At 37.8% G+C, this 23,954-nt stretch overlaps 5 protein-coding genes across 5 annotated transcripts; 2 read left to right on the plus strand and 3 right to left on the minus strand.

Annotated features, from left to right (window-relative positions):
* The first annotated feature begins 62 nt into the window (after positions 1 to 62).
* LOC106651219 (zinc finger protein 37 homolog) lies at positions 63 to 4,233 on the plus strand. Its single transcript, XM_014369658.2, has 7 exons — positions 63 to 257; positions 646 to 918; positions 991 to 1,509; positions 1,658 to 1,820; positions 2,140 to 2,525; positions 2,602 to 3,025; positions 3,098 to 4,233. Exons 2-7 carry the CDS (start codon positions 700 to 702, stop codon positions 3,385 to 3,387), a joined length of 2,001 nt encoding a protein of 666 aa, XP_014225144.1. The 5' UTR covers positions 63 to 257; positions 646 to 699; the 3' UTR covers positions 3,388 to 4,233.
* Positions 4,227 to 7,541, minus strand: LOC106651140 (Bardet-Biedl syndrome 7 protein homolog). The gene is made up of 12 exons (XM_014369530.2): positions 7,157 to 7,541; positions 6,881 to 7,076; positions 6,640 to 6,808; positions 6,473 to 6,549; positions 6,131 to 6,386; positions 5,807 to 6,066; positions 5,518 to 5,707; positions 5,214 to 5,444; positions 5,017 to 5,144; positions 4,817 to 4,926; positions 4,458 to 4,734; positions 4,227 to 4,388 (listed from the first exon to the last, which is right to left on the minus strand). The coding sequence occupies exons 1-12, from the start codon at positions 7,314 to 7,316 to the stop codon at positions 4,262 to 4,264; spliced, it is 2,181 nt and encodes a 726-aa protein (XP_014225016.1). The 5' UTR covers positions 7,317 to 7,541; the 3' UTR covers positions 4,227 to 4,261.
* Positions 7,542 to 7,625: 84 nt separating this feature from the next.
* On the minus strand, positions 7,626 to 9,685 carry LOC106651220 (U11/U12 small nuclear ribonucleoprotein 48 kDa protein-like). Its single transcript, XM_014369659.2, has 5 exons — positions 9,445 to 9,685; positions 9,191 to 9,362; positions 9,041 to 9,103; positions 8,689 to 8,836; positions 7,626 to 8,616 (listed from the first exon to the last, which is right to left on the minus strand). Exons 1-5 carry the CDS (start codon positions 9,577 to 9,579, stop codon positions 7,722 to 7,724), a joined length of 1,413 nt encoding a protein of 470 aa, XP_014225145.1. The 5' UTR covers positions 9,580 to 9,685; the 3' UTR covers positions 7,626 to 7,721.
* A 499-nt stretch (positions 9,686 to 10,184) lies between these two features.
* LOC106651175 (protein transport protein Sec24C-like) lies at positions 10,185 to 15,221 on the minus strand. The gene is made up of 14 exons (XM_014369572.2): positions 14,865 to 15,221; positions 14,073 to 14,783; positions 13,910 to 14,011; positions 13,647 to 13,826; positions 13,370 to 13,565; positions 13,173 to 13,288; positions 12,699 to 13,109; positions 12,503 to 12,629; positions 12,265 to 12,425; positions 11,349 to 11,730; positions 11,086 to 11,280; positions 10,816 to 11,007; positions 10,550 to 10,743; positions 10,185 to 10,479 (listed from the first exon to the last, which is right to left on the minus strand). The coding sequence occupies exons 1-14, from the start codon at positions 14,991 to 14,993 to the stop codon at positions 10,336 to 10,338; spliced, it is 3,240 nt and encodes a 1,079-aa protein (XP_014225058.1). The 5' UTR covers positions 14,994 to 15,221; the 3' UTR covers positions 10,185 to 10,335.
* A 1,801-nt stretch (positions 15,222 to 17,022) lies between these two features.
* On the plus strand, positions 17,023 to 18,465 carry LOC106651139 (ankyrin repeat domain-containing protein 27-like). Its single transcript, XM_014369529.1, has 4 exons — positions 17,023 to 17,222; positions 17,317 to 17,913; positions 18,001 to 18,145; positions 18,319 to 18,465. The coding sequence occupies exons 1-4, from the start codon at positions 17,023 to 17,025 to the stop codon at positions 18,463 to 18,465; spliced, it is 1,089 nt and encodes a 362-aa protein (XP_014225015.1).
* The last annotated feature ends 5,489 nt before the right edge of the window (positions 18,466 to 23,954 follow it).

The following is a 23,954-nucleotide window of genomic DNA, read 5'->3' on the forward strand; positions in this document are numbered from 1 at the left end:
GAGTCTTTTGGTGGGGAATCCAGCTCAGAAGCGCAGCGCAGACCAGAGCAGCCATCGTCAGACATCCGGCCAAATGGCGACCGAAGAAGCCATAGGCACTGTTGTCACGTTGTGTACTTTGCAGTGTTTCATTAATCATTGTTTACTAGCAGTATCGGCGCACCCGATAGACACTGCCATACTGGTACCGGGGATATCCTCGACGACCGGGGAGGCCCCTTCAAGGGCGAAACCGGCCGCCGACCAATTTTCCAAGGGTAAATAATCTTTCTGCACGATCATTAAGTCGACTGTTGTTCTCTTGCATGGACGCTCGTTGACCTTGGCTGTTCCTCCTCACTGTCTAAACTGCACTTTTTAACTTTTGCAATGCACCTACTTCGTGACTGACAGTTTAGGCCGCCAAATTCGAATTTTTTATTCCATAATACATTCATAATATAGTAATTCCAATACTTAAATTTGAGTCTCTACTTTTTCCTACAATTTTTAACTTACACCGATACAGTGTCTTACTGCATACAGTCATTAGTATATTACCTTTTTGAGGCCTCTGTGTATGATTTTTATATCAAGGTTTCATATATTACGAGTCAAATTATTAAAAGAAGTTTTTAACTTATTACATACTCTGTGTCTTTACAGTTGTTGAATGAAGATTTTGAGATCTCAATTGACTCGATAGAGTAACATTTAATCATGGAGGTGGTTGCAACGGAAGATGAGGCCCAGACAGTTTTGTCATTAGAAGGCATGGAAGGGGCTCAATATATGACCCTTCCTGAGCGATACTCTCTGAATGAAGAACTTATTTCAGAAGGAATGGTCGTTGATATGATTAATGGAGTTACCACAGATTATACTAGTGGTGCACAATATTATGAGAATGATGATGTTTTGCGAGAAGTAATGACAGAAGTAAGTCTTCAGACTTCTATAATTAGTTAAGGTAACAAAAATGTATGTTAATTTTAATAATATTGATTTTAGGAGGATCAGAAACTAGCAGAAGCTCTTGTTGCGGTTCAATTAGAACAGCATCAAAAACAACAAATTCCTATTGATGCAAACCATGGCGGAGTTATCATAGAAGAAGTGTCTAATCTTGAAGATTTACCACCTGTTGACCCATATCAGATGCAAACAATTGAGGAACACAATCAACCTCAAGTTTATTCATTGATTCAAACATTCAAAAGAGGCACTCACATGATAAAAACAGAATTTGTCGATGTTAAATGTGAGGAAGAACTAGATATATCAGCAGAGAGTAGTGAAGATGCAGTACAAACTCCAGGAATTAGAAGGTCTTTACCTCACAAGAAAAGAATTGCTAAAAAATTAAAACAGCAATCTAAAAAAGTTGGACAGAAAAAAGATAGTGCCAGTCTTGATCAAACGGGAGTGATAGTAACAGAAGTAGAATCTAAATCTCAAGGAAATATATTCAAATGTGAAATTTGTGGTATGAGGTGCAATGCTCAACTGACATTTTTTGAACATTTGAAGGTACATATAAAATTGGTATTACAGTCATGATATTAGTATACTTCTGTTAAAAAAAACGTTTTATTTAAACATTAACTTATATATTCTAAACTTTTCTTTTATTAATAAATATTTTGTTAATCAACTAAATACAATTTCATACTTTTAGTCTCACTATGAACCAGTAAAAGAAGAAAAGAAAACAATGAATCAGCCTGTGAATAATAATATAACTATTAATATGCTGGGATCATCGGTTCAAGGAGTTGTCGAAAATGTGATAGAAGAATTTAGTGAACCAGAAGATTTAATGGAAGGAATTCGTGATGTTGGTATGTTGAATTATTCAATGTTTATTATAAATATCGAATTATTATCTGATTTAAGATATCTCAGTTGAAAACTAAATTTCCGTGTTCGTGAACTGAATGCAATTTTAAGTTTTCACGAAAAATCGTGTGAATACCTAAGTCGTTTAAAAAAACCCAACATATATGTTTATCAGCCTCTGCTCTGCCCTTGCTGCTAATTACATGAGCTCTGGGACTTTTCACTGTGGTTTAAATGTGTTATACACTATCATAGTAGAGTAATTAAAAATTGTTGATAAAGTTTAATTTTATATTTTAAAATTGCATTATTGTGACTTAGTTGAAGAGACTGGAGCTCACATCGATGATGATGAAGATGATGATGGCCAAATTGTTGAAGAAGACCCATTACCAGAAACTACAAATGATAGTACGGTATGGACAATAGATGAAGTCCAGGAACATATTGAACAAGAAGACATGGAAGAACCACAAAATATAACCCAACAGGTTTCTTTTGAGTTGGATAGTTCTAAAACCTCTGAAACTGTTAAGAAAAAAAGACAAAAATCTAAAAAACCACCTGATGAATTAACTTGCACAGAATGCCGCCGATCTTTTCATCACAAGAATAGTTTAGTTTATCACATGCGTTCACATAGTGGTGAAAGACCACATCAATGTGAAATTTGTGGAAAAAGTTTCTTTGCTGCGAGTGCATTAAAGGTAAATTTAGTCAGAAATTTTAATCAATGCAATTTAGATTTTTGAAGAGTAAACAATAAATAATTCATTCTTTTAGGTTCATAAACGTCTTCACAGTGGCGATAAACCATACAAATGTGAAGATTGTGGTCGTCATTTTCGACAATGGGGAGATCTCAAATATCACTCAACTAGTTTGCATTCAGAACAGCGACAATTTCAATGTGAATATTGCGGCAAAGATTTTGCACGAAAATATTCACTCATCGTTCACAGGCGCATCCACACTGGTGAAAAGAATTATCGTTGTGAATATTGCAATAAAACTTTCAGAGCTAGCAGTTACTTGCAAAATCATCGCAGAATTCATACTGGTGAAAAACCACATCCTTGCGACGTTTGTGGAAAACCATTCCGTGTGCGCAGTGATATGAAACGACATATGCTAACACATTCGCGCTCTACCAATAGAGTTGATAGAGCTGCAACTAAAACTGCAGTTGCCAAAAGTACACCAAACAGTGAGTATTTTTTAATCATTATTTTTCCCATGTGCTTACAAAGATCTCTTAAACTTTTAATGAATATTTTAGATGATGGCAGCATAGCTGACGAAGAGTCCTTAGATAAAAGAAGGACGATCAACGAGATCGTGCACGAATTGAAGTTAGAAGTCGAACCCTGTGCTGCAGCTGCTGAATTAGCGGCTGCCGTGGCTGCTGCTAGTGCTGGTAACGATGACCAGTCTATTTTGCCTCATGTAAACGTACAAACCCTTGAATACGTGACTCAAGCAAATAATGGTGATACACCTAACGATCGCGATCCGCTCGGAGCTGTTGTCCGGACCGATGGCCTGTTAGTGGATTTCCAGCTTTTTTAAAAGAAAACTTAAATCATGGAACGATTATTTATGACTCATTGGTTTTTTCTCTCACTTTGATATACAAAAGTAATTGATGAACTTGTGAAACTGTAATCGCAGGCTATAGTATGGCGACATTGTAAAATTACGAGGAATTTTTTAATTCTAGCATGATTAAGTTTTAAGAATGAAAACTTAGTTTGAAGTTAAAAATATATATTTACATAATTTATTTTTCGAGTAATTGAACCATAGGAGAATGCTTAATTTTCTTAAAAAGACTGGTTATAATTTCAATAAGTGATTACGATATGCGAACTGTATATTTGGAAGAAAAAAATCAGCTCTGTTGGTACCTAATGTATTTATTGAGATAAAGAAGCTATTGCTTCAACCTTGATATCCCAAACTATACTGAGCTAACTTGTTTAATACTTATATTTTTATTGTTTAGTTTTTATTGGCACCAACATTTGTTAATTTGTCATAATTTAGTTTAATTGCGAGCGAAATATGCTGTGAAGATTTTTAACTTACAATATAAATTGTTCAAGAATTCACAGCGTTAAAATTGATATTGTTATGATTCTAATTTACCTATTAATTAATTTAAAGAATCGGCCTGTATATAAAGCTCTATCATTTCATTAAGTATTCTTAATCATAAAATAAAAAAATCAAGGAATAATCTTATAAGAAAATGCGCATAAAGCTATGTAGCTCTTAATAATAATAATACGTACGTCGTGAGTTAATGTAAATTTTATTTCTCATGAAAATGTGTAACACTTTTATACACCTACACACTCACCTGTCAGTGTTGAAAAATATATTTTTTATTACATAGCAACGTTTACAGAAAAACAGTGTGTTATCTTTTGTTGTTGATCCCTCATTGCAATAGTACAGGTGCTGAAATCAGCCCAGTGTCTTTTATAACAAAAGCTCGTAATAGCGCCGACAGCTCCATCGATTCCAGTGCATCTTGTAGTTTCTCTTCGGCTTGTTTGTTGGATATGCTACAAGCAGTAAGCATCGATCGTCGTATCATAAAAATAAATGTAAAAATCGAAAAAGCTATGACCTACCGGCGTGAACCTTTTGCCCGCTCCCAATCGACGTAGAGGTCTACTACGATTCCTTGAAGCCTCTTTAGAGCATGGGGATCATTTTTGTACTTGGCTCTCAATTCAGTCTCATCGTTGATAATGTGTTGGTACTCGGTACAAAGTTCTTTCGGGTTGTTTTTCATTTCCCACTCTTCAAGCGCATCGAGACACTTTATTCGCTCGAGCAGAGTTTTGGCTTGTGTAAGTTTTGGATAAATCACTTCGATAACTCTATTCATACTAGCTTCGGAGACGTCTACATGAAAAAAGGCCCACACGTGTAATACGATGAACTCTTAGAATTGTGAAAAAAGTAAAGTTTATCGTGAAAAACATACCAAAATAAACTTCAAGCTTGATTTTTCTTTTGGTAGCTTCTTTTGTTAAAATGTCTCGTAAAAGTATGATGGAGGTAATATTTTCACTTTGAAAGTTGGCTACTCCTTTCCTAAAAGAATCGGTACGATCGAGCGTAATAATTGAATCGATACATTTTTTGTAAATTGAATGAGTCGTTGAAAAGACGAATATAACTGACCTGTATCGACACTTGACGATCGTGCCTACGGCTGTAGATCTGTAGAGCAACGAGGCCTCGGCTTCTTCGGCCTTGATGGACGGTCTCTCCGGTACTTCGGGCAAGGACAACGCGAGCCACGCGTGCATCTGCAATTATTTCAGATTACGCTGGACATGAATGTTAGTTTTAGAAAAAGATCAAGGTATTAGTCGCACTTCGGCCATGGAGAATCCGCCGGTCAAGCGCAACTCGTTGAAGGGCCCAATGTGCTCGTCTCGCGGCTCTTGGTCGTTCGCGTGGATTCTCGCGTGCAGCGACAGGGCGCAAAGATGCACTTGAATTCTGCGGCAGCACTTGGGTTGCAACTGCGAAGTCACGTAAACCCGCAGAGTTCCAGGTTGGCCTTCGATGCTGCGGAACTTGATTTCCAGCCGGTTGGTGTTGTCCTAGGATCGTTTTGATGAAAATAAATCGCGAATAGGAAAAATACAGAAAATATAGTTAAAAATATAGTTATACTTGGCAGCGGTAAGTCGCCAAGACGTAGTTGCCCTCGCTGGGATTGCAACTGGACAGACTGAGGACGGCGTTGTTGTTCTCGGAGTCGATGAGCTCCAGCGGCGTGTCCGACTGCACGAGGACGTTGTCGATCGACCGGTCGAGTTCCAGGAAAAACGTGTACGACGCGTCCTCTTGATTGAGCGCCAAGCTGCAACATGCCTCGATTCGATAGTACTATTCGTTCTAATGTTATAATAATAATTATTATTGTTGTTAAATAATAGAGATGAATGGAACGGTTTGTCACCGATGGTTCAGGGACAGAACGAGAGGCTTGAGATTGTCGCCGAAGAAAGGAGAGCCCGTGGGCTCCTTTTTCAGCTCGTCCGCGAGCTGCTGGAGCTCGGCCTGGAGCTTGACGAGGGCCGCATCGCCGTGCTGGTTCTGATCGACCGGTTGGCTCGTCAAGCCGAAGATCTTGCCCGAGTAGGTAGTGACCAACAGCTCGGGGAAGTCGGCCGAGCTTATTCTGCCGCCGAGCACGCAGCTTATGCTCTCGCCGGCGTTCTGTCGAGCAAAGCATCCTGTTTCATTGAAAGCTCGCAAAGTTGAGTACAAGCTCCGATCTTACGTATTGAAATCTCCTCATTGGGATGGGATCGTCCTCGGTTGGGAAGGTGAAGATCTCGATGGAACCGTCCTGTCTGCCGATTATCAAGTCGACCGAGTCGTCGATTTTAAAGGAATCGAGCGACCTCACCTCCGAAGCTGCTTTGTTCAGCAGCCAACTGACTCGGATGTTTTTCTCCTTGTCGAGCATCAATAGGCCCACCTTACCGTCCATCGTTCCCATCAACACGTGCTCGTACGACTCTTTGTCTTCGTCTCTGAAATTTATACTTATGATATTTATACTCGTTTTCCTTCACGTTTCCTATTTGAACGAGTTTGATTCCTATCGATCGGTTCATACCTGTAGGGCGTGAGAACGGTGGGCACGCTCGGCAGCCGCAACACAGCGGGACTCTTGGTACTGTGAAGAACTCTAATCTGAACAAAAGATGTAGGAAAATAATGCGACATTTCGAGTGCACACATTTGCAGGCCATTTGAGATTTGCTAATACAAGACTATAATTACCGCGCAGTCGGCGCAAGCGAGTATGGCGATGACGACGTTCGGGCCAGCCGGAAGCAGAACGACATCGAGCAATTTTTCCCCGGCCAGGTACGAATCGGCATCCTTGCAGTCTCTGTAGCGGTGGTACAGGTCTCGGGCGCAAGCTGCCAAATCCGAACCCAATATGCTCCTTGCAATTTTGGTTGCAAAAAACATTAGTGCATGCTCTCAATAATACCCAGTCAAAATATCCTACACTCACATGGCAGAGATGGGCTCCATTAAGCTCGTATCGAATTCGAGAAAGACTTTTCCTTTTCGCGTGTAGCCCATGACCGTGTTGCCGTGTGCCAGGAAAATCTTGTCTTTCGGTACCGACGCCCCGCCCAGCGAGAGCCTGCTGATTTTTGGCCCTGGCAGTGACTTGAACAGTACCTGCAGCTCTCCTCGCTTTTGACCTGCACCATTTCAAAGCCACTTATTCGTCATCTTTTTCCTATTCGATTGGCAATATTGTTGCTTTCAGCGATTTCGATACCGTAAACGTGAAGGACACCATCGTGATCGCCCACGACGAAGCTCTGAGTGTTGGGCTTGCCGACGGCTGCCTCGCTCGGGGGTAACAACAGAGTAGTGGCCCGCGACGTAACACCTACACTCGCGTAATCAACCCGTGTCAGCTGCAGCGTTTGCAACATCCTATGCCACCTTCTCGCTTCAAACTGCTCACTATTATTGCCTAGCACCAAGTTTCCGCGACTTTGTTTACCGGCTCATTCGTTGATCGAACGTGTACTTTTATTTCTTGTGCAGCTATTCGATAAGCTGCCTCTTGCGAACGCCCGAGTAGGGTGACGCCGACGCGCCCCATGGCAACCATTTATACCAACACGATCATCCTCGCTTTCATTATAATTTCTACTTCATTTTCAAGTAGTACTTTATACATATAGAATTCCAAGCATGTTTAGGGATTATCTTAAATCGAAAATTTATAGAAAATTCGATTTTAGAAAAATAAAAACATTTATTCGTAACAAATTTCAAGTTTTACAATTTTATAAATTAGATAATGAATTCAAAGTATATACACTTTTTCCTCCTCAATCTCGTTCATGTTTTGATTTTTTATGACTTTTATGGCTCTTATGACTTTTATGACTCTTATGACTTTTGTGAATTTTGTGACTTTTGTGATTTTCACTTGAATCGTATTTGTCATCGTAAGCGTCGTACCTTTTTTCTCTATTTTTGTAATATTTTTCTTCTTCGAAAGAGTATCGCGATTTTTCATCTTCTGATTTGCTCCGATGACGCTTGCGTGGTCTTTCGCGATCTTTTTCATGATGCTTATGCGCACGTGAGCCATTATATTGTTCATGTTTGCGATCATCACTGCTACCATCAAAATATTTATCATAATTTTTTTCTTCGCTTCTTTTGCGATAGGAAAAAGTTTCATTAGTTTCATCAGGATACTTAACAATTTTTTTGGCATCTCTGTGATTATTCTGAACGGATGTTTCATTACGCTGTGGAAACAATTTTTTATTCTGCGATTCATGTCTATCATAGTCTCTACTTCTATGTTTGTGATCAGGCTCGTACCTTTTATGAATTTTATCGTTTTTTTTATAATCAAAATCGTGATCTTTTTCAATACTATACTTTGATGAGTCTTTATTCTCTCTATAATTTGATTTACCAATTTTTTCTTCATAGTTCATTTGAGAAACTTTATCGTAATATTTTTCTTTTATTTTTCTTTCATTGACATGTTTTTCATATTTGCTATTTTCACTGTTAACAAGTAGTTTGTTATTAGTTGTTGAAATATGTTCTACATACATTTCCATTTGGTTTTCAATCACTTCTTTCATGATCTCATAGTGTGACTTTTTATTTGTATGCACTCCTCTGTGTTTTGTACTCCGCCTTTTAATATCTCTCTCTTGTGCTAAAAGTTCTAGCAGTGGTGTACTTTTGTTATCTAATTTACTATAATTAAAAATTTATTAAATTATAATGTATAGATCAAGAAAAATTAAAATTTTTTTTAAGTATACTCACTCTGGTTTATTAAGATCAACAATATCTGCACCAATATCAGGAGCTAAAGTATTGGCAACTATGTATTCATATAATACTTTTCTTTCATCTCTTGAAAAGTCACTGGTCATTCTTTGTGACGTTAAAGGAATGAATCTTTCATTACTTCCTATACTCGAAAATTAGATGAAAGAATTAATTAAAACATTTTCAAATGTTAAATTTATGAAATTATGATATTAGAATGTTAAAACAAATATGCAAAAAAGGATATGAGTCCAAAGTAGACACACCATAAAATATTCTGCAAAAAATTATTGAAATTCAATCATATAAAAATATGTTTTGCGATTAAACTTATGTAATGTCATACCTATATTCAATTCAGGATTGTTTGTTTTGGCTTCTTGAAGAATGGTGTATTGAAGTTGAAAATCTGAATAAAATAAATGTGATATTTAAATTATTATTAAAAATTATTTGTTAAATGAAAATTTTTCTTCAGGTTCTTATTATAATTTACCTATAGTAATGGTTGAAGGATCAGATGGTTCAACAGTTGTTTCAGGCAAAAAGACACATTCGTTTGTGTAACCTAAGGACTTGAGTTCACAATTATGTAGATGTCTTGTCAAGATCTTGTCTGTGAGGTTATGACCTTCATTAAACGGACACTTGATATATGTTTTATCATTCTAAACATTAAAAGTGTTCAATTAAAACATGATGGTTTAATTATAAATTAATGTAAGTACAAAGAATTAACGGGGAGCCTACATTGTTAACTGTTTTTCCGACATCCCAATTGAGCGATGAACATGTATCTGAAATAAGTGTCGATGATTCTTCTAAAAGATTTTCTATACTTTTAATAAGTTCGTTTTTCTCATCTTCATTTATTGTCATCGACATTTTATCCAATTATAAAAGGTTAATGTGTTCGTGAAAAAATTAAAAGTTCTTTCACATAACACAAGAATACAGATTGACAGTAAACATTACACATAACATCACACAACAAAACACAATACACAATGTTTCTATCTGTACATGACGTATGTAAGTAGCCAACAGTATCAACAGGTTAAGACTTCATAGAGTGCGCTACGAAATCTTTGATTTAAAATCTACCCGGCTTTTGGTCCTTTAGGCTTTAGTGGACTCTAAAATCGAGTTCACATTGTTGTCTTTATAGGACTTGAAGATTATAGATGATGAATGGTAGAAAAAATCAAACACTTTTTTATTTTAAGCAGTTCATTGTATTAAAAATAGAAACGCACTTGCACATTTTTTAAATACACAAGTTTTTGTATTCATTTGTAGTATTTTATTTAAAAGTTATCGATTTTTGTATTTACAAACTTAAACATTCATTATTGTTAATTAACGATTCAGTTTTTCTTCACAAAACATTCTTTAAAATATTATAAAATAGCAGTTTAAAAGCAATTGATTAAAATACAAAAAAATGATGCAACTTATCAACTTTGTTAAATAAACATTATCAAAAGAAATTTTTAACAAGAATGATTTTTAAAAATATATTCATCTCGTGATTGTAAATTACACAACATGTGTTATATGTGTTCTCTGTGCTGTATACATAAATATATAAATATATAAATATATATATATATAATTTTTTATTATAAACAATAAATGATATCAATTGCCAATAAGATTTTGAACTTCTCTATGCATTGTACACAAAAAGTCTACATAGCCTGGACTACCATCAGGTCCTCGATCTTCTACCATTAATTGCTTCATCATCATTTCCATTTTATCATGTTGTCTCATTAGTATCATCTAAAATTGATAATTAAATGTTATTTTTACATAAAATAAAAACTTATCACAAAAAAAAAATTATAAATACCTTCATGCAATAACGTCTCTCTGACTGAATATCTCCTATTATATTTCTTACTCGAGTATTTAAAGGATTATCCAAAACAGGAATTACATTTTTATCAGTATCAATTTGAATTACAGATGAAACATTAAATACACCTTGAGTCCATTGTGAATTCAAACTCAAACCCAACCACAAGAACATACTGATTCCGTTTTCTGTAATTAAAGATTGTTATTTAATAATTTTTTTAAGATTTTTTTAAAATGATATTTATCGTAATTATTTACCTATAATGTAAGCACCATCGTCTTCAAATTTCTCTATCGAACATCGCATGACAGGAGGAAGGTCTTCACTCAGTGGATCTACGTTGTGAACAGGAAGAACTCTTGGGTACATAAAAGCTAAAGATTCTGAAATTGGCATGGAAGTCACTAACATCATAACATGTGATTTTTGATCAATAGTAACAGCAGGACCTTGGAAGTAATAAATAAATATATTAAAGCGATACTATAATGTTTCCTTTCTAATTTGATTTTATAATTTTGCAGTACCAGCACTAAAAGCGTCGCTCTTGAATATACCACTCAAGTAAATCGGTAAAAGTTTCATAGTCTCTGGAAGTATGAGTTGTCCTGGATTAGTCATTTGTGCACAACTTTTCCTGTAGACAGCTAATATGTTTGCAGCACGCGCCATAAGACCATCTTTGATGGCTTTAGGTGAATGATCAACCATTTTCATAACACCTATAAAATTTTTTATACATGATATGCAAGTTAAGTTTTTTATTAACTGAAATTTTTTTTGAACTTACTTTGCTTCAAGAGGAAATTCAACATGGCATCTAAGTCAGTTAATCTATATATTTCTACTAATGAATTTGTTGTCGGCAAATTTAAATTTATGATTCTAAGTCTTCTAATTCCTCCGCAAGAAGTGTAAAGTAATGCTGCTTGAATGTAAACACTTTCTTCTTCTGCTAACTTATCATCGTGTTTTATTTCGATCGAAATTGTTTTATCAGAATCAATACTACCCAACTCTATATCAGTTGTATTTTGCATATGTAAGTGTCCATAGAAATCTGTTGGTCTTACGCCAGTAGAAGTTCGAACTCGCATTACAGCATCAAATGCGGTAGGTCGATTTATGTTATTAACTATATCTGTGATCAGTCTTTCTCCATCAATATCAGACTGAATCGATGAAAATACGTGAATATTGAATTAAATATTAAAAATAATATAAATAATATCACGCACTTAATTGTTAAAATACATTTTCTTTAAGAGTAACTCTCCTCAGTAAAAACGGAAAATTTTGAATCTATTTCTGTCACACTTTTTTTTTTTTTTTCTCTCTCTCTCTCTCTCTTTAGAAGACACTTTACTAACAATCTTCTACGTTTCGTTTATAAATAAATTATAAAATTTAGTATGAATTACTCCTTCAAGGTCAGTTGTTAATAATTGACTTTTAACTCGAAAGGAGTACTTCATATTAATTTTTTATAGTTTTGTTAAGGTCAACGGATATGTTTACGAAATTTAGAAGATTGTTAGTAAAGTGACGGAAATAAGTTCAATATTGTTAGTTTTTGAAATTTTTCTGTCAGCGTTACCCTTAAAAAAAGCGTATTTGAACTATTAAATTTATGAAAATACGTCAATTTGAATAAATGCTTAAGTAATATGTGCTTATTAAAAAAGCAATGATGTAAAATAACTCACTTGGAAATAAGTATATTTGTAAACTTCTCCTCCTGTAACACGACTAACTTGACCAATGGTAGCTACATCAATGTAAGAATTGTTTAAAAGGAATAGGTCAACACTACATCCAGCAGCAACGCAGTCTTGTCCCAAGGTTGTATAGTAATTAGTTTGAGGAACTAGAAGTAATAAATATGTAGTAAATTTCAATTTTAACAATAAGAGAATAAAAAATGAAAGTGTATATTAAGCTTACCAAGAACAGTTTTTTCTTTGTCTGTTCCTATCAAATTACGTTCATCACGATTTTTCAGCCTTCCTGGAGCTTCACGAGTAGGCAATGATGAATGAAATACCAATAATTTTCCAGCGCATTCAGAAGCCTGCAAAAGTTATGAACAAAAATCATATTATTAAAGTTACTAAAAATATGTAATTTACTATGTGTGTACCTTTAATGCCTCTAAACCAGCTTGAATAGCAGGCCCAAGAACAGTTTCAGTCTCACGAGTTTCACCAAACATTATTGGAATTTGAGCCATCAGAGCATCAATAGTAGATTCACTTTCTTCTATATCACACAGAAAACCTTCTAATAACGGCATAAAAATATCTTCAATATCCCCAACAAATAGCATTTGAGGTTGAGCAAGATTTGCTTTGCAATTGTAGAAATGAATTGAGTTGTTGTACGTGATAAATCCAACCTTCATGTTTGATTTTGTTTGTCCAACATCTACTGGTAAATTGCAAAGAATATTTTTCATTTGAGAACACAACAAATTAACGAAACCAGATTTCACATTGTTGTAAGATACATCAATTACAAAAATCAGAGCCGGCGGTTTTGGTAAAACATTATTCTGAAAAAATTCATTTTATTTAATAAGTTATTAAAAATTCAAATTTATCATACATTAACTTACTCTACAATATTCTTTTAAAGCAACATATTCAAAAGTTCCCAAAACTAATTCTGGCCTCTCATGGCGATCCATTCTTTGACCCGTATGGTCCAAATGTTGGAAATATTCAGTGGGAACTAAAAAAATTAATTTTTTAATGTAATTGATTATTATTTTATATATGAATTTCTTGAATAATTATTAACAAAAATTATTACCATCTGTGGTTGCTTTACAGAACATGCACTGAAATCGTCTACCAGCATCAACAAATTGCATGTAAGGGCACATGTATGCTTTACACCGAACACATCGTACTGGGCCAAGTTCTCCCATATCGACAATAGGCGGTTCATATTCATCTTTTTCAACAAGAGCCATTGGATTTAAAACAATACCAAAAGGAACTCCAGCCTAAAATATTTTTCCAGTATTTATAAGTCACTATACATGTCTAGGTGATCTGATATAAATAAATAATATTTAAAGACATACTTGTTTCATCAAATCCTGAGTAGTAGGAATAGAATATAATGTTGACTTAATAAATCTGGGAGATGCATTGCCCTGGTCTTGAACAACAAATTTTGTTGTAACCATAGGAGGTAAGACATTTTTTTGATTTGTTGCAAATATTCCACTCCTATTTTTTTTATCTTCTTCATAGACAGCAATCTGAAGAGATTGTTTAAACATTAGTTAACTGTATTTTTAAAAACATCAAATGATTATCACAAAATTTTCAGCTTTCAACGTACTGGATTTGGCATATGATCGTTTTGTATTTTACCAGCTTGTTGGTTCTGCAAATTGTTTGTCATACCACCATGATACATGTTTGGCTGATTTCCATACATGGGCTGGAAAAATGTATAATTTAAATAATAAGTTTCTTGAAGAAAATAATAAATTCTTTCTTACTGCTGGACCAGATCCATATTGAGGTTGTTGCATATTTTGATTCATCCCATAAGGAGAACTGTTTATTTGCATTTGACCCATTTGTGTAGATAACGATTGTCCAGGTGGATAGGAATTTTGTCCTAAATTGTGATTAGCATGCATATTAGTCGGCTGATACGATACTTTTCCAGGTAAAGCCGGCATTAATTGAGGTGCATTTTGTCCAATTTGACTCATTGGAGGTGGACCTTGTCCAATTTGACCTGTTGGAGGTGGACCTTGTCCAAGTTGACCGGCTGGAGGTAGTCCTTGTCCAGGTTGACTTGATAAAGGTTGCCTATGTGCAGACGACCCCATAAGAGATGATCCTTGCGTTAGTTGATTTAGATGTATTGGAGGGCCCTGCATAGGGGGACCTTGCATATGAGGACCTTGCATAGGAGGACCTTGCATAGGAGGACCTTGCATAGGTGGACCTTGCATAGGAGGACCTTGCATAGGAAGACCTTGCATAGGAGGACCTTGCATAGGAGGACCTTGCATAGGAGGACCAGAGCGTGGTGGTCCTTGCATAATAGAAGCTGGAGGATGTTGTCCTTGCATTAGAGGACCTGACATAGGAGGTCCTTGATTAGGCTGACTGGGTAGATTTGGAAGTCCTGTTGAGTTGGATTGGCCAAGTTGACCAGATGGTGCAGCATTGTAATTTGGATGATTTCCATTCAAAATCTATGGAATTCAAAGAAATTTTTGAATGAAAAATGATTAATTAAAAATTTTCAAGAATGCATTAGCAAAAGCATGTCCTACCGGTTGTCCAGGTCCATAAGTTGTTTGCTTATTATTCTGGTTTACACCATATGGTGAATTATTGAGCTGACCAGGCATAGCTGGTGCAGCTGGGTACTGTTTTTGCACGGGTATTGGATTGGTATACATATGGACGATGTTACTAGCACGACATATATAATGAAAATGACAATCTGTCGTTTTACTTGTAGGTTGTGCCGCGATAATCGGGTCGATATGTTTGTACAACACACGGCTGATCGGACTGACGTATCTTTTCCATAGGCCCGCAACTTCTGCTGCTGATGCCTTGCTATGTCTACTGCTGCCACGTCGGGCAGATTAACAGTTGTGTTGTGCACCGAGTCTGTCTTTCTTCCCTCTCTTTCTCGAGTAACGTAACGCGAGCGGCAAGTGCGATACAGAGATCTGTTCTGTATTATGTCGTATGTACAACGTTTAGTTGTGGCGGGGGGACAATCGCGAATCGGCCAGTAAAAGTTACAACTTACACGTCATGCTATAATTTCGATTTTGCGCGAGTGATGGTCTTGAGTGCGCGATGCGCTTCGCGTCCAAGTCAACTTTTTTACAACTTTGTCCCCCAAGACGTGTACTTGACTATGGTTGCAAAAAAAAGTAAACTCAGTTCCGATCCGCTAAATACTGTAAAATTCAGGCTTAATCCTTGAATAAAGTCTTTAACTTTTCCGGGCTAAAGTGAGCCTGACATTCTGCAACCCTGCAGACCTTTGGAGTACATCTACAATCATAGGATATTTGAAAAAAATGTTTAAAATTTGGGGTTTTTTTTTTAGGGGGGGAGGGGGTCACTATAAATCGTATAATTTTTGAGTTCAAGGACTAATAAATGGCCGATTCTCTGTCAACTCAATCGGTCAAAATTTTTTTTCTATATCTAATAGGATGAAGACATTGTTTAGGATGTCAGAAATGTAGAAAAAAATTAATAGAGCGATTGGGGCCTTCTATCACCCTTTTTTAGAATTCCAAAGTTGGCTTTTTTCGCATTGTTCCGTAATTCATCAAAGATCGCAAATATTTCATTAAGCTGTAGCTCAGTGTAGAATGACTCAAAAGTAAAAGTGCACGGAAGCTTTTTTGTTGGAAATCGTCCAAATTTTCAGAAAAAATGGGTCCCGAAGCGATCTGAGCACTCTGGAGGCTTCTACAATAGAAATAACCAAGAAAAAACAAAAAACACAAAATCTAATCAAGTATGATCCGGACTTTCCTTTCTACAACTATTTACGAAGCTTTCTCAACATGTCAACTACTCCCTTGTAAGTTTTTATAATGGTTGAGCCTTGGTTTGCCCTGGAGATGCTAATATGTGTCGAAAAACGTGCAAAAAGGCCTCTAAAGCAGGGTAAAGGCTCAGACCTTGCAAGACGAGCTGTGATATGCGTAAATCATGCAAGTGCGTCGATGCACCGCTGCTCATTTTGCAATATCGTTTCATAAGCGATGTATATTAGATCCTCGGCTGCTGCGGTGACTGCTGAGTCAATTGATGGGCTGTCAGAGTGAGAGTACATGGAATTGTACACATCGTGAAGACGCGACCGAGAAAGCTCGAGCGCAGGAGTCGCTGCTCGTCCTTCCCGCATCTTCTCACGACCGCGCAGCTCTCAACGACGTGCATCCTCGCGCGTGATTACGCCTATAGATGATTTACGCGCAAAAGCTTCAAGTTGATAATTTACACGTGTTATTAATGTATAATTGCTGCGAAATGAGATTTCATTCTCTTTTTATGCATGATATACGTTTTTGAATTGAAACTTCTATCGGCGCGTTGGATGGAGATGATAACTTATAAAAATTGAGCGAGCACGTGATAATCGTATATAAGGAGATTTCTCAGAGAAGGGTCCACTAGATTGCTTCTGTATTGTGCCGGTGACTGTTATGGGCGTTTTTAGTCAGTCTTTTACATATATAGCCTCGTGTAACTCTGTATCTCTCTCTCGCGCTCATTTGTCTCGATCGACGCTCGAACGACACATAACACAGTTAGCTTATATAATCCGTTACGGAGCCGTGACTACGCGAAAGATCATCTCTACTCATCGACTGCAGCAAGTGGTTCTCGTAAAAAATAAAAAATATTTTATATTACAACTGAGTGTGTGTGTTGTATGCGAGTGTGTAGACAATGGCCGATGACACCCAAAATCGTTCAAGCAAATTGAAAGATATGCCCGAAAAATATCGACAAATTAAGGATGAAAGTCACGAATTTATTCGTAAACTTTATACCTTCACCAGAGATTATCAAGGCCAACTTCTGAAATACAACGGGATTGAGCTGGAACCTCTGGTCGACTTTCTGATCAAGACCGGCTGCAAGGACGAGCCCAATATTGGATCGAATCACGCCGATACATGGTGTTCCCTACGGGGAAATTTGGAGACCCATCGTCTGCAAACTTTTTCAAATATACGACAGATTCGACGTGAATTACGCCGCCGACTCCGGCGTCACACATTTTCATCTAGCCTGCTGGTTTGACTGCGTCGATGCAGTCAAGGAATTCCTCGAGGCCGGTCAAGATCCCAATTGCATCGCGAGCGAAGAAGGTACACGGCTTCACTTCGCTCTGGCTTTCGAGCAGAAGGAGATCGCCAAATTGTTGCTGAAACACGACGCAAGTCCCAATTTAGCCGATGCAGAGGGTCGGACTCCTGTGCACGTTGTTTGCAAGGAGGCATGGGAATTACTGGACGATGGTGGCTTGCTGGAAATGGTATTTGAAATTTGCAACGAAAATCAGCAGCTGTTGCAGATCGATGCCCAGGACAAGTTGGGTAACACACCATTACACTTTGCTCTGATCCGTAAGGACAGAAAATTAATTGAATTACTGCTGAGAAATGGCGCCAATCCAAACTTGGCCAATGCGGAAGGATCGACTTTCCTGCATGTTTGTTGTCAGGATCGTCATGATGACTACGACGCTTTGGACGTATTCTTTGAGGTCACCGACGACGTGCAGCAGTCGGTGCAAATCGATGATCGAGACAAGTTGGGCCGGACACCGCTACAGTTGCTTCGTTTTTCCCACTGACAGTTACTTTGGTACGAGGTTTGACCTGGAAAGTAGTTATTATAATTATTTTAAATTGAGACTAGCTTATGCGGGGCTGTAGGCGTCGCCGAGCAACTTAAAAATAGAGGATACGATTTGGATAGATGCGATGTCCGAACGATCATGAAATTTTTCGCCAAGCATGGATTGTTTAAAAAGGTGATAGATCTTAAAAAATGTTGGTACGACGTAAGGGAGTGCGCGATTGAAGTGAAAAAAATTATGATAAGAGATGAAGATCCGAGTCTATCGTTCTAAAACCTGATCCGGTTACGACCTGAAAAGGCGGCGAAACGACTTACGTATATGGATTATCACGAGTTTTCGCTTTCTCGCCAATTGTCGGACAGGCTCTCCAATAGGCATTAGGAGCTTTGCACTGTGAATCTGTGCGAGATGATGTCAAGAAGATTTTTCCGGGACTGGGCGCTAGATTGTTTCTGGGAGTTGATACGAGACTGACTACAGGATCTCTGCTGCGATATGATCGTCAAGAAGCTAAGGAATGAAGATTTATATAATATTTGCGAGGTGGCTGGTATAAAAAAAGACAGTAAAAAAAACAGTGTAAACAATGTAAGTAATAGTGCTAACAAAAGACCTGTGAGAACCAGGAAAGCTCCTGACAGGTTAACATATCGATAATTAACTGTTAAACTTTACTGTATTTTGTTCATATTTGTTCTGTTATTCATATTCGCATCTGTTATTATTATTATTTTTGTTTTATTATTCAATTTACTTTGATGTAAATTTTTTTTGTTATTATTTCATTTTAATTTTATGCAAAATACCATAAAGTTTCATATTTTGCAGCTATTCTTGTGCATGAGCTGCTATATCAATAAATTAATTTCGGTATGCATATTAACTTACAGGACTGGTTTTTATTTCTCAACTTGTTTTGATCTTCATTCCAGATACTGCTTTAGGCTCTATACGGTAAGAAAAGCACGACAATAGGTCAACATCTAATAGTAAACACGTAAAAACGATTTTCAAAAAATCTTTGAAAATGCATCCCTATTCATTGGCTAATTTTAAGACTTGTTTATTCTGTTTTTATTTCCTTTGAATTTTTCTACCTTATAATAAAAATAGGGGTGTGCGAGTACTCGAAAAAGCTCGGCTCGATCGAGTTGAGCTTTTTTGTCGAGTACTCGGCTCGAACTCGATTTTTTGAGTACTCGAATTTTTCGAGTTTTGGTCTACTCAATTATACAATGAGCATTATCATCTATTTTGTAATTGTATGGTCATATAAACGCATTCGTATCTATTATATACAAATGTCGTGACATATGTCGTATAAATAGTCCCGTTCGATTACACAGATACTTTTATACAGCGACTGTTCAAGGGAAAATCAGTAATATTGAAAAATTCAATTTTTCAAATTCAACAACAACGGGTCATGAGCTCGATGCAAAACTTTATATACCGCTGCGAATGCACTTATGACCATGCACATGTCATTGCATCTTTAAGTAGTCCAAAACTCGAAAAAACTCGAGTACTCGAGTATTCCAGACTCGACTCGAACTCGACTCGAGCTCGACGAGCCGAGTTCGAGTCAAGTGATACTCGAAAAATCGAGTACTCGCACAGTACTCCTAGTACCCCTAGCCTTCGGTATAAATAAAGCGTCCATGGGTCCTTCTCTTAAAGTTATGATGGTTCCAATTAGTAAAATATGATATCAAGTACAAAAAATGGCGACTGGAACACGAAAATATATAAAGAAATTTTTAACTCAAAAACGTGGATTCTTAAAATTTATCAAAGAACTCATTCATCAGTAAAATTTTTTTCTCAAATCACCGACGACTCACCGGCCGTGGCTCACTCACAGTTGGCCGTGGCAAATCTCAATCCAATTTTGGTCGATGTGCTTTTAGATCATGATGCTGATCTCACCAGTTTCGCAGCAGAGAACAAAAAATGGCTCCCAAACAATCAGTACGGCTTGCGAAAAAGTAATTCTTGCATCGACAATTTAACTAATTTAATAATCACTGTGGAATACGCGTTTAATGAAAACCTTGAAGCCTACGCTGCTTTTCTTGATATTGAGGGCGCGTTTGATAAAGTCAACATCGAACTATTATTACAGAGGTTGGCCGCGAAGGGTGCTTCTTTACTGGTCGTAAAATTTGTAAAATTTCTCAATGCGGAGCGGTCCATTTTCACTGATCTAAACAAAAAAGATCACACTATAGCCTACTACTATTTACGCCGCTTTGATAACGGACAACCTCACCACGGAGATATTCACATCGTGCTTCGCTGATGACATCGCTGTTTACGTCAAATCGGACCCATTTAAAGATAAACTAGCCTTTCTCGAGGAAACTATAAAAATTCTAGACACAAACATCTCAAACATAGACCTTAGCATCGCTCCAAAAAAATCAAAGTTTTTGCATTTTCACAACTCCCGCTTCAAACCAAAGGACGAACAAATTAAAATAAAATCACACATAATCAAATCAGTAGAAAGTAATAGTCTTAAAAGTGAACATTTCAAATAACTGTAAAAAATGTAATAATTGAAAACCTACATGTAATCTAATTTAATTCTGTTTTCTTAAATAAAAATAGTGTAAATACTTCTTTCGAGGCGAACACACTTTAATATAAAAAGTATCTACTACAGCATATATCAAAAAATCAATTTCATTAAAATCAATTAAAAAAATTTAATTCACAATTCTAAATGAACCATTCTAAAAATCAGCTGTATAAGAACAGTTGTAAGATGTGTAACGTCTTCATGTACATGTAAAAATTTAATTGGATACCAAGCAATTCAAGTGATTCAATCGAAAACAAAATAATTAAAAACTTGAAATATAAATTCAAAAAAATTAAAGTATTTCAATTTCCAATTAAAAATTTTACAATAATAAAAAAACCTCGATAAAAACCGCTACAAGATGTGTAACTGAAGTTAAATTTGATAGCAAACAATTTCAAAAATATAATCCAACTAAAACAAAAAGGTATTTGATGTTATGTTTCTAGTGGTTTTATTTGCTAATATTTAAAGTCGTAAGACGACTGTTCCAGTACCCAGCCAGTAATGTTTTAATATCCGGCCATTTTTTGTAAAATTGTGACAAAAAATTACAATTTTAATGTTGAAAATAAAAAATTTGAATATTACTCTTCTAAGCTGTTTCAATTCACAAAGAGAGTAATTTTAAATAAAAAAGTGGCTAGTATTTAGTCTCGAGAAACATCCCTTTGCACCGATATCTGTAAACTTTTCATTGGAAAATATTTCAATGGATTTATTTAAAAAAACGTTGTTAAGCAAAAAGTATCTTTGTTAACTAATAATGAAATTGATTATAAGATTTAAATCATTTTAAAACTTGTCCAAACATTTTTAACTTGATCGAAAACAAAAATTTACGAATTAACGAGAATGATATTTCACGAAGTAAAAAAGTATCTGTAATAAGTCTCGGTTTTGCCTTACGATACGTCAAGTGAGATTATTGTAATGGGAGCTCGTTTGAAACGAGGACAACGTACATTTATTATATATCGAAGAAAATATGTAATGCTTTCACTATGCAAAGGTTTTTTCTAACACATGCTCGAGACTCTGAGTTGAATAATCAGAATCAATAGGCAGGATTGTTTTGTGAAGTAAAGCGTCCTTGTAAGTCAGTTTTGATTGCACGTCAATCGAAGGGATTATTATTTGCAGTTATATACGTCGACGAGTATGTTTGACGGACATAAATCGTATACGCGGGTGAAGACGTTTGCAATAGATGGGTTGAAAAAGAAGTCGGCTGCAGTCGGTAAGTATAGTATATCGGCGAGTAACGACTGCAACGGCGAAAATAGCCAACTCCTTGGATCGAGCTTGCGCGGGCCGGGGAAGAGGAAATGAGCGAGCGAGTCGCGCGTCAGGCTCGTAGAATCGCAGTCGGGCATGTATGGTCGATGAGGCAAGAGTACTCGGAGATTCGAAAGAGTCGGCAACGGAATTATGGCGGAGCTGCAAAGTTGGCGTAAAAGAGATTAACGAGGCGACGCTTATTTAACATCGACGCCTCGGTTGGTCTCGCGAGTCGCGCTAATGAGTACAAATGTGACTGCTTACGCGAGCTAACAGCCCGAGAGTTGGCAATTCGACTCGCTGAGCTTTGCTACTCGGAGACTCGACTCGCTGCATACATAAAATAGTGTACAATAAGCAAGGGCTGAACTAGACGCGCTCGAGCTCTTACGCTCGATTAAACGCGCGCTTCTCGCTCGGTCTGGTGTCGGGCGCGCGTCTCCTTGTTTTTCCTCCTCGAGGCCAAGCAGCCAAGGCCCGCCTCGAATGCTGCGAGGACTTTGAGGATATATCAGCGGGCCGGATTCGACGCGGCCGGATAGCCAAAGTTGCCAAATATAATGCCAGCGTAGATTTACGAACGGGCCCAGCTCGAGCGCTACTTCCTGCAGCTGTTTGTAAACGTACTTTTGGCCCGCGAGGCAGAGAGAGCTATTCGATACGCGTTCGATAAGCTGCGTATCTGCAGCAGAGGGCAAGCTTGCAGCTGCAGCCACAAGTTCGCTCTTCGCTTTCGACGTCGCGAAATTAGAGCAATACATTATAATTGCGCGCTGGGATATCGATGCGGACTTGCTCTTGCCGCCGAGGAGAAATTCTCGCTCTCGGATGCTAGCGATATCACGTTCGGAGTTGTGCGCCGCAATTGTGCGAATCGGCAAGCCTAGCGACACGGCCCTGCCAACTGCGAGTAATCTCGAGCGTAAGCCAAGCAGCCCGAAAAGAGAGAGAGAGAATATATACACGGGGCGTCGGAGTCGTGCCTTTGACTCGCCGAGCCCGGAGCAACTGCTGCGGCCCTGCGCGCACGTCCATAAGCAGCGATAACGATATTATCGCTCGCCATTTATTGCTCCGAGAGCGTCTAATTTCGTCTTTGTACTTTGCACGGTGGCTGTGTATACACGAGCATTGCCTCCTGCATAGATTCGCAACTTCTCTCGCGTCTCTCTCTCTCTCTCTCTCTCTGATTTACTACTTGCGAAACGACTTGCTCGGCGCACACAGCAAACCTATATATTATAATATTATGAATCGTACGCGTGTGCAGCTGCAGCGAGCGGAGCAAGCGAATTTATAGGGCCTCGTCTCTGAGCACAGCTACAAAGTCAACGAATATCGAGAATCGAGCAAACGTCTCTTTTCGTCCTAATGGTATAAATCAGCCGAGTGCGGGGCTTGGCTCGCAACTTTGCCTCATCGAGTCAAATTAGCCGCGCCAGGCCAAGAAATTAGCGTCGACAGAGGCTACTAAAAAAGTTCCCCCGGCTGTCGCTCTTATCTAAAGGGCAAAGAAAGGGTTGTCGCTCGGGCGTCGTAGGCTCGGCCGGTGCTTCGAGCACATAACTTGGAATATACACAGAAGAAGCTGCTGCGGTGGAGCCTGTGCGGGCGCGTTCGGCCGTTAAGCGTGGTAAGCATGAAAAATGGCGATGCCGCCCAGGGGAGCTGCGAGCCCTGCTCCTTATATCCGCGCTAGTTTCGCCACCTCGACAGACGGATCTGCTGTTGGTGCATTATTAAGCCTCTCCTTCATAATTGACGGAGCTCGCGAGCGCTTTCTCAACGGTAGAGGCGCAAGAGTCGACGTTCGATTAGCTCGGCGCTTTGAAGCTCGCCCAAATTTCCACCTGCGAAATTCGGCCAATCGCGACTTATCGACGAGCGGACGATGAACGGCCGCCTACGCAGTTGCGAGATACTGGCAAACACTGGGAAATAGTGCGATACGCGCGCATCGCAATTCCGAGCGATTAATCCATCCTTTTGACAATGATAAACAGCAACGACGAGAAGAACAATAAAGCGCAGCTGCAGGCCGATCGCTGAATGCAATCTTCGACGTTCATTGTGGCTTCGTACGCACGTGTGTTCTCTGCACTTTATTATTTCCAATGCCGACGGCCGCCATCCTTCATATAT

The sequence above is a fragment of the Trichogramma pretiosum genome, unplaced genomic scaffold (genome assembly GCF_000599845.2).
Source record: "Trichogramma pretiosum strain Unisexual culture from Peru unplaced genomic scaffold, Tpre_2.0 scaffold8, whole genome shotgun sequence".
In the NCBI taxonomy this organism is placed as follows: Eukaryota; Metazoa; Arthropoda; class Insecta; order Hymenoptera; family Trichogrammatidae; genus Trichogramma; species Trichogramma pretiosum.